Source organism: Trachymyrmex cornetzi, unplaced genomic scaffold (genome assembly GCF_001594075.2).
Source record: "Trachymyrmex cornetzi isolate Tcor2-1 unplaced genomic scaffold, Tcor1.1 scaffold1344, whole genome shotgun sequence".
Classification (NCBI taxonomy): Eukaryota; Metazoa; Arthropoda; class Insecta; order Hymenoptera; family Formicidae; genus Trachymyrmex; species Trachymyrmex cornetzi.
Window position 1 is genome coordinate 64,781 of NW_017295922.1, and position 10,322 is coordinate 75,102.

Consider the following 10,322-nt stretch of genomic DNA (forward strand, 5'->3'; position numbering starts at 1 on the left):
AGTTATCTTGGTAATGTGGGATAACGCACAGATCACATCACACTCCGAAAATTTCGGAACTTTTAAAATCCATACATCTTGCTGTTTATAAATTTGTTATTATTTGTATCACGTTTTATTATTATTGAATATTTTACCATTATTTACCATCATTAATATTCTATTTTTATATTCTATTATTATATTGTAATTATTGTATAGGTACCCTCTTTGTTTCATAAATTCATACTTAGAAACATTGCAATGTCTTCGACTTTTATGCAACCATTCTTATCTTATCGGAACTAATGAACATAAGTAACAGTGATAATTTGAAGTACTATTACTTGAGTCATTGCCATTTTACTCGATTCAACAAATTAGTGTGACGTGAATGGAATTTTGCTATGTTCATAATTGCTTATAGGTTCAGATTAGATTACGATTTACTCAATGTGTTTTCGCGAAAGCGTTTGGTTTACGATATTGAGTAGATTAGACACTTTACACTAGACAAATAGCCACGGTTTTCGCTTTATGGTACTGATGCACAGTTCCACGAACAGCCCGGAATCTGGCCTTGGCGAATCGAGAACGTCGCTACCCGGCAGCGGCTGCGAGGAATATTATCATGACGAAGTGGACGCTCAGCCGCCACTGGGAACATGCCGGGCGCTTTATCCTTTCGATGGTAAGTCCCTTCCAATTTATAGCCAAACATGATTTACATGTCTATATTCTCAATTTTAGAGATAAAGACACGAATATAAGTTTAAAGTCTAGCAGAGAGAAAGAACTATAAATATTTTATATTTTTGTTATTATAATGTTTAATTTTGTTACTATTTTATTTGCAGCAACTAGCGAAGGTTCTATACCGATGTACGATGGCGAAGAGCTATATATGATCGAGCTGGACCAGGGAGACGGTTGGACTAGAGTGAGACGCATTTCGCAACCGATCGAAGGTTTTGTGCCGACCTCGTACATAGAGTGTCATCTCTACAACACTTAGCCGCTTCTCCTAGGTTGTTAAAGGGAATCTGCGCGATTCGAAATCGCTCGAAGGAGATTATAAACAAAGACGTATTTGGTGCCGTCGAAGACTTGAGGGTCATGTGCTGGATGAATTGGCACAGGATGTCGGGATGACAAGAGCGGATTGCAGGCCTAATCAATACTCTCGAACGATGGAAAGTCGAAAGATTCTTAAATTTGAAGATGTAATGAGGAACTTGTGGACGTGGACAGGATTGCGAATATTCACAAATAAAATATATTACAAAATTTCTTTTAAGATTTATAAGATTGATGAAAGATAGAAGATAGAATTCCTTATTCATGAAAAAAATCTTTCATCAATCTAAAGATCCGCAGTCATAATCTATAGAAGTAGAAGCATCCGCGGAATCGGATTATCGCGTGCTAATATTCTCATATTCAACGAAATCGCGATCACACTTCCAACACATCTTCTCAAGGATTCCTGTTCGGTCGATCGGCCGATCGATCAGGAAGAAACAAAGGAACGACACGATACGAACAAACGCCCCGGCTTTGTGATCAATCAGTCTAATATAAGCGTAATAGGAATAGGATCGAGCTCATTTTTGGGCTTATTATAGACTCCTAAGAGATATATTTTGCCCTTATTCGGATTTATTTAATATAATATTTTGTTATGTAATAATTACTCTTGCAATTATCTGTTAAAAAGGTATTTAACAGATTTTAATAGCGTATTATTAATAGCGAATGTATTATTTACACTTACGTTTAAATCATTATTTTCGTGATCTAAAAAATACGATTTTTTTTTATGAAGGCTCGCGGCGATCATACAGTCTTACTCGCATTATTATATTATTTTAAAGTTATAAGTTGATATTAATGGCTGTTGATAATTATAAATGATAAATTTTTAACCGCGGCTCTATTGTTACCGCGAGAAGAAATTCTGTATGCGGAAGACCATATCGGGACCTGCATCTTTTTGCGTTTAATTTGTCGAAATTACTACTGATAACAATAATTATTACATTATTAATCTCAAAAGTTTTAATTATAAATACTGTATCTTGCAGACTGTACACTATATTTTATTGTGTAAATAAATAATTCTCTTTTTTATTATTTTTAATTTGGTCTTATATGAAGGGCCACTGTGGCCTCTAAGTCTATCTACGGCAGGAAACTCATAAATTCTGAAGTAAGGGTTGAATTTAGGCATCTGGTGTATGATAGTGTTACGTCTGATTATATACATACTCGATTATGGGTACGGTCAACGCGATGCTACAAACACTTTGAAGCGTTTTTTAATTGGTCAGTTTGTAAAATTCTTTCTTCTAATTGGTTCATCAAACGCTTCAAAGCATTTGTAGCGAGATTTTGACCACAATCTATATGCATTGTAATTTTTAATCCTTTAGCAGGAGCAAGAATCGAAACAGAAAAATTGCGTTATTGGATAATTGTTGAAAAAAGAATTATTTAAACTCGTAATTGGGAAATGCTAGATTTTAGTCAGCTATTAGCATCATGGTTGACGAAAATAGTGCAATATTCTGATTAAAAATCTTGAGACGAGTCTCTTCTGTCTGTATAAAAATTTATATATAAGTTCTCAAGCTCGCTACAGAATTACACTAATGTAGCTGCTTAAGGATTAAAGCGCGACGTCTTTTTGTGAAGAGCCGATAGTGAAATATTCTTAATGCATTCACGTGACTTTTCGAAACGTATTTTTTTTCCGTGTAGATGTGCACGAAAGAAACATTTAACGACCTCGTTGAAAAAAAGAGAAGTAACTATCTTAATAATAATAATCGCGCTCCGCCTACTCGTCACTTGCAAATTAATTATAACTGTTGTAATTGTCGCCGCACCGAAGTTTTATCGTTCTTTTGTATACTTGACTCTATGTCGTAAAAGGCGGCCGACTGTTACACGGATACGGCTCACTATCACGCTAAGAGAACACGAGACTGATTGCTGCTAGAGTTTCGTCGTACTCGCGCGAGTCGAACAAAATCTCGACGTTTACTCGTAATCGAGATCGCAAAAATCGGCAAGATTCCGAGGTACATTGGCATCGAGAGAAGAATTACAGAAATTATGAAAACATATAAAATGCACATAGCACAGGATAAAATTCGGCAAAGGATTTATATACATATAATTAGGATTTTATAATTGAACATTCATACATATACAATTTATCATACATATACATATGAAATTGAGGTTTTTTTAAAGTGTTATGTCTCTTCTTCCAAGGAACCATATATTTGTAGTATCTAAATTTTGAGCAGTCTAATTTTTAATTTTAATAAAATAAAGATTCTTAATATATTCTAATTTTTAATTTTCCAAAGCGAAAAGATTTTATAAAGTTGGATGAATATATATCAGATGTGCCAAGATTTACGAAATTGAAATTTTTTGCAATTCTAGTTTTTAAAATCTTAAAAATCTTCTTGTGGTTCTTTAACATTCTACAGACTTACGATTGTTTTATTTAAATCGCGTGTAATCGAGATTAAGCAAAAGGAGATATCTGTAGATACGAAGGATCCTGAAATCCGATTACGTGTAACATCAATTTGTGATGAGAAACAGGTTGTTCCGATGGATCAGTCGGCGTACCGCGTTTAAGGAGTTGCCTGAATGTGACTAGTTATAATAGATTTATGTAAATATTGTCAGGAAGATGGAAGCGAGAGCGAGGCTATTCAGTATGCGAGTGCCAGAATCGACATTAAGACGAGGATTCGCTTCTGTCACGGACAAGAGCTTGATCCTTAAATATTTGGGTATTCTGCGATAAACTGTGCTGCGTTGATGTTATACATCGTTATATTTAAATAGCTGAAAAATAATGTTCGCAATAATCATAGGCGGTAAGTTGTAACTGTAGAAGACATAGCGTTGTAAGCTTGCCACTATTGTTATTTCGGACAATGTTTTGCGATAGTGAGAATCTCGATGAATATTGTTAAAGCAGTACAGAGAAGTATATATCTGAAAGATCCGATCCTTGATCCACATGTCTTGGAAGGAAGTCCGCGCGATCACGAGAATCTGGTGTGTTCATCGTACTTTTCCGAGCAGAATCCGGGATTCGTGTAACTTTCTCGTGTATTGAATGTATATGTATATATTATATATATAGATATATATAGATATTATATATTCGATCGTCAGGAAGAAAAGGCGTAGCTTCACGTATAGTCGTACGCAAGTACACAAATAAATATGATCAGTTCACTCATACATACATACGCACATGCGCATCCTGCCCCTGCTCTTGATTGCTTCCGATTCGTTAACGGCGAAAACAAGGGAATTGCTCGGCGATTATGTCAAAATGAAGTAACGGGGCCATATGTACGCTCCGACGTTTCATTGTGTCTGTTTTATGTATATTTTGTGATTCTCTAAACGCGCGAACAAGTATTGTAGATAATTAATTCTGCGTTTTATTGTACTTTATTATTATTTTTATTATTATTATTAATATTGAAAAAATACAGGTACTAAACCAATATAACTGTTTCGTTAAAACGTGCCTAATACATATATTTGCGCCTTTTTATATCCAGAGTTTTTCCTCGTATTTTTAATATTTAATTTTATCTGTTACAAAAATATGTTTGGTTAGTTTCAAAAGTTACACTTTATATTTCTTGTATAACGATTTTTTAATGTCAATTTCTACTATTTTGTTGTTACATAAAAATAAAAAATATACAAATATCATAATAATAGTTAAATCTTGAATATAATATTCATATTTATACGAATACCTGGAATAGTATTGTTCATAATAATCATAGTACTATTTAACAATAAGTATTAAAACGTGAATTAATACTTTGTTTAGTAGATAGAACTTATTTAATATATATTCAAGTAATTATTACACAATGCAAAAGATACTTTAGTTATTTTTACATTACAAAGAGATAAGAGATTTATTTTGTTTTAAAAATTTTATTCATTGAACTCACAATTATATAAAATTAGCAAATTGAAGCATGCACCGCCATCATCTTTATTTTGTGTCGCGTTGCGACTATTTCTGAAATTATATTGTGTGTTTTTAATCGTCTGAAAATTGCACATGTGAATAAACATCGCGAGTATCAAAGTACTGAACGATCATTGTATCATGCAATACTTTCCGATGTATTTATATTACTATAATTAATTATGTTTTTTGATCACATGAGCGAGTAACTACAATGAAGTTGAGATTGCGTGCAACTTAAAGCTGATATTGTATCAACAGTTCGGTAAGTAAATTTATTTTATCACATATATGTATATAGTATGTAAAGTTAATTTAGTCTATAAAAATTAAAAAAAAGGAATTAGTTCTCGATAAAAAATTTTTCATGCATGAATATATATAAATATGTATAAACATACATAAACACGCATAAATATTCATGAACATGTATAATTATATATGAAATTGTCCATACAGGTTCATACATCCTTTTTTCTTTTATACAATTACTTTTTAGTAATTGTATAATTACTTAATAGAAATAATAATAGTGTAATGTAAAAACATTAAAAATAATTATAACTTGAAACCCGCCTTTTTTGCAAAAATTAAGCTTTTATTTAAGAAACGAATAAAAAAAATTTATCAAAGTATTGGCCATCGTTAGATATAACTTTTTCCCATCTTTCTGGTAATAAGCGGATCCCATGGTGAAAGAACGTCTCATCTTTAGAGGCTATCCAGTCAGAGACCTATTTTTCGACATCTTTATAAGACTTGAAGCGTTCCTCAGCAAGTGCGTGTGCCATCCTGCCATCGACCGAAACAAGTGGTAATTGGAAGGGGCACAGTCTGGTGAATAAGCCGCATGGGGTAGCACTTCCCAGCGAAGTGCTTCTAATGTTTCCTTAACAAGTTTTGTGATGTGAGGCCGAGCGTCGTCATGAAGCAAAACCACTTTATGCTGTTTCGTTTCATATTCTGGTCGTTTTTCGCGCAATGCTAAACTCAAACGGATCATTTGTTGTTGGTAGAGATCCCCTGTGACTGTTTGGCCAGGTTTCAGTATCTCATAATAAATCACACCCTTCTAGTCCCACCAAATACAGAGCATGGCCTTCTTCCCGTGAATATTGCGTTTTGGCGTCGATGGTTGGCCTGGGTCGTAAATAGTTTTTCGGCATTTGGGGTTATCGAAATAGATCCACTTTTCATCGTCAATCACAATTCGATGCAGAAACCTCTTTTTTGCCTGGTAAGCAGCATTTCGGAGATGGTTTTTGGCTTTTCGATATCTCTTTCAATTCATATGGTACCTATCTTTCTTCTTTATATACCTTTCCCACGGCTTTTAAGGGGATGCTGAAGTCTTCTTTTTTACCGATAAAGCAAGCGTTTATGTTAAATACAATATTCTACGAATTAGTTGCACAGAATAAAAATTCCTTCTCCACGATTGAAATATCCGTGCTAATGTACCTGCTCCTGATGTGTTTTGTGTCCAAAGCTGAGAAAAATAATAAATTACAGATTTCTGTATCCATGTGCTATCAGCTCACCAAACATTTATTCCGTGAAAAAATTATATGCACGTTATATGCTCGAAATTAGGGCAGGAGCATATGTAGAATAAAAGGACGAATACAGTCATATTTTTAGAATTGAGTTTTGACGTCTAAATAAAAAGATAATTGCATTCTACGAAATTGTGTGTCTAGCGCGTGAGAAATCGACGATGTACGACAGTTTAGACTGTTTAGCCATGAAACCGAGCAGTATTTTAGTTGATCTCTTTCTAAGAGATGGCGTTGCAATATGTTAGATAAGGACAGATGAATGCGTTTGAGCGAGACACAACGATATATAATAAGTATAAGAAATAAATGAAAGATGTCACTATTTGGAATTTAAAAGTCTGTACTATCGACTTTGATTAACTTTGACGTCATTCCAGCATCCCCTTAAACGCTTGAAAATGGTTACTTGAGTAACATTCAACGTTTCTACAAGTTGATTTTGTGTTTGACATGGATCTTCATCCACCAATACTTGCAGTTCTGTATCATCGAATTTTTTATGTTGGTCTGGACGTTCTTTATTTTTCGTGTCAAAATCACCAAGTTTGAATCGTCGAAACCATTCGTTGCAAGTTGTTTCCGATAGAGCAAGTTCCCTATAAGCTTCAACAAGCATTCGATGAGATTCAGCAGCAGTTTTCTTCAAACTGAAACAGAAAAGCAAAGCTTCGCGTAAATGATACTTATTTGGTTGAAATTCAGACATTTTCTTCAGTAAACAACTATGTTGTTATCACAAACATAAACTTTAATATACTGAATATTATCGACAGAGGTCAAAACTATTAATGATGCCTTGTTCAGCCATTACAGTTGACGATTGGTAAAGCTACAGCTATTTACCGCGGGTTTCAAGTTATAGACCTAATAATTTTCGCACTATTTGTTTTAGAAAAAATCAAGTTTGAAGAAAAATGTAAAAAAATTATTTATGTATAATTATATAGTATAATATTACGCATAATTATGTATAAGCAATTTTTTTTATATTTTTCCAAACTTGTTTTTTTCTAAAGCAAACTGCGAAAATTATCCCTTTAATTATTTTTTATGTTTTCACATTATAATTATTATTTCTAATACACTAAAAAGTAATTTTACGATAGAAAGAAGGATGTATGAACATGTATGAACATACTTCATATATAATTATACATGTTTATGTATTTATATGCGTGTTTATGTATGTTATACATATTTATACATATTCATGCATGAAAAATGTTTTACCAGGTTGGCCATTAATTGCATTAATTAGCGCAATTAAAGCTACAGGTAAAACGTTTTGTTCAAAATATTTTGGTGTTTAAAAGATTCAGATTAAAAAGCGGTTACGGATGATCAACGGTATTATAATGAGTCAGTGTTTGTTTAGATACAAGTATAAAATCTTTATTCTGGCGCGTTACATTTACCTACATATCAACTACGTGTGACAAGAGCCTGCGGACAAGTGCATCACTCTCGTCTCGTGATTACCTGTCTGATCTCACTTTTAGAGAAAACTGTTTATCTCCGTTCGAGAAAGCTTCGATTTAAAGAGTTTAAACGTACACGATCTTTCGACTTTATTTTCTTGCCTGTGCAACATACAGCGGCTATATCCCATATTTTTAAGAGGGATTTCTACCTTGTTAGATTAAAAAAAATCGATTTTATTTTTACATATTCTTAAAGATTGTACTTTCAAAAATATGTGGTAAAAATTTCAAGTCAAAATTCGAAAAATTGATTGAGTTACAGCCTGTTAAAATGTCAGGTAGCTCTTTGAATCGTCAGGGCGGAGCACTACGACTTATCTGCACGTTGTCCTTTTTTGTTTGGGTCTTTGCAGCTGCTTTATTATTCTTTTGTCATATTTCTACGTGGCCATCGTTAGCCAGTGTTACTAGTTGCGGGATTTTCTAATAGCGTTTTCGGCCCGGGCCGGGTTTGCACCAATAACTTGGGTTGGATTAATGGCGTTTTGCGTTCTCCTATTGGTAGAGCGTGTGACGTCAACCAATAGGAAAGATTAATCCAACCCAGGTTGGTGCAAACCCGATCAGGCCGAAAACGCTATAAACGTTTTATCGACAATTATCGCCATTGTTAACTAACGCCAATAAGTACCACTCTTTCTTCCAGGATTGTCCTGCTATTGGCTGTCACTAATTAACGATAACGACAATCATCGATAAGACGTTTAGAAACTCTCGCTACAGATCTGAATCGCGCAACGCCATGTACACAAAATCCGAGTAATGTACGTGATTGTACGTGTACGCTCGGCGTTACTCAACAACAACGAATGTCTCAAAACTCTTTGATTTGAAGTTTTGCACCGAAACACAGGAAAAACTATTAAAATTGCATCATTTTTGGTAGCATGCATTTTCAATGAAAGTTTTAATTTTATGCTTCGAATAATGGAAGCCATTGGAATTAAGATTGGGATGAACGCGTCAATAATGACTACCAGACGAGACAATAAACGGATAAGAAACGCTGACGAACGTGTTCTACAAGCTACAAAAGAAGCCCGATCTTCCCGTCGATTGGAGATTGCAACAAAAAACGAGCTATATGAAGAGGAAGAGTGAATAAGAAATTTAGAGTGTATATAATTTATTTACATCAAGGTGTAGAGCATCAACCTTTCAGCTGTTGAACTAATACGTTCATATGTGCATCATTTACTTCTTTCATTAATAAACAATGCGATACATACATGTATTATAAAATTGTCTTGATAATTTTCAAATTATTTATTTTACGTAATACAAAAGATAAAGAGTTAGTGTAGTAGGATAGGTATGGACACATGTATGTGAAAAGTGCTAGCCGGATTTAAAATCTTGCCATCATATTGGCTGCGATCGGTTGACGGACATTTTCGACCGGAGACTCCAGTTTTGAGGACAAATCTTCGATTTTCGAGTAGACGGGAAAAATCACCGATTTTTGGTTCGTGTAAGGTATTTGCTAATTTCACTATCTAATTGTGCTCGTGCAGTCTGCTTATACGCTTATGTAAAAAATGTAGCGTTGTATTGCTTTTTTGTTTTTTTTTATAGCGCGCTGTATAGTGCAATATTAATAAGTTATGCGGAAAAAAATTTGGTAAAAAAATATTTGTTTTAATAATAAAAAAGGTTGTGAGATTATGTTTGCACTTTGTGTTGTAATAATATAAAAAAATGTCTGTAATTGTATTTGCACTATGTTGGTCCAATAATAAAAAGAAAGCAACAGTAGTCGTAATGTACGAATGAAATTCTGTGCGTCTTTTTTGGAAAACAACTTCATTTTTATAGCAATTGGCCAGCCTCCGATCGAAATAACAAATCTCCAGCGTACGGAAATCAAGTCATAATATTTATTTTGTCATACCTTTCACATAACAAAATAACAAAAAACAACTGTTTTTTTTCCAATTTTTCTTCGAAACAACGTCATTTTTTTATTTTTAACAAAAATTGTTAATTGTGGTGGGTGCGATAGCGACATTCGTACGAATTAATTTTTTTTATTTCAAATGTGTTTACGTCGTATATAAATCAACCCTGCAGTATATGTACAGATATAATAGGCCGGTCTCCGGTCGAAATAGCAAATCTCCATGGCAGCGGCAGAGCACGTGCCTTCGAGCTCCAGTCAGACATGCCAGCTGCCAGGATCGCAGCCATGGTTGCCAGATCCCGAGCTCTGTCTGGGTGGTGCTCGAAGGTCCGGACGTGCTCTGCCGCTGCCATGGAGATTTGCTATTTCGA

General features: G+C 34.1%; 1 protein-coding gene across 5 annotated transcripts in view; it reads left to right on the forward strand.

Annotated features, from left to right (window-relative positions):
- Positions 1–2,249, forward strand: part of Cip4 (formin-binding protein 1-like Cip4) — a 40,277-nt gene extending 38,028 nt beyond the window's left edge. For 4 of the 5 annotated variants that reach the window (XM_018522530.1, XM_018522531.1, XM_018522534.1 and 1 more), the window contains 2 exons: positions 534–670; positions 837–2,249. In XM_018522530.1, coding sequence (XP_018378032.1) covers positions 534–670; positions 837–994 — 295 coding nt within the window. In that variant the 3' untranslated portion in view covers positions 995–2,249. The remainder of the gene's footprint in view (positions 1–533; positions 671–836) is intronic. The other variant, XM_018522533.1, reaches the window with a different exon arrangement.
- Positions 2,250–10,322: the final 8,073 nt, after the last annotated feature.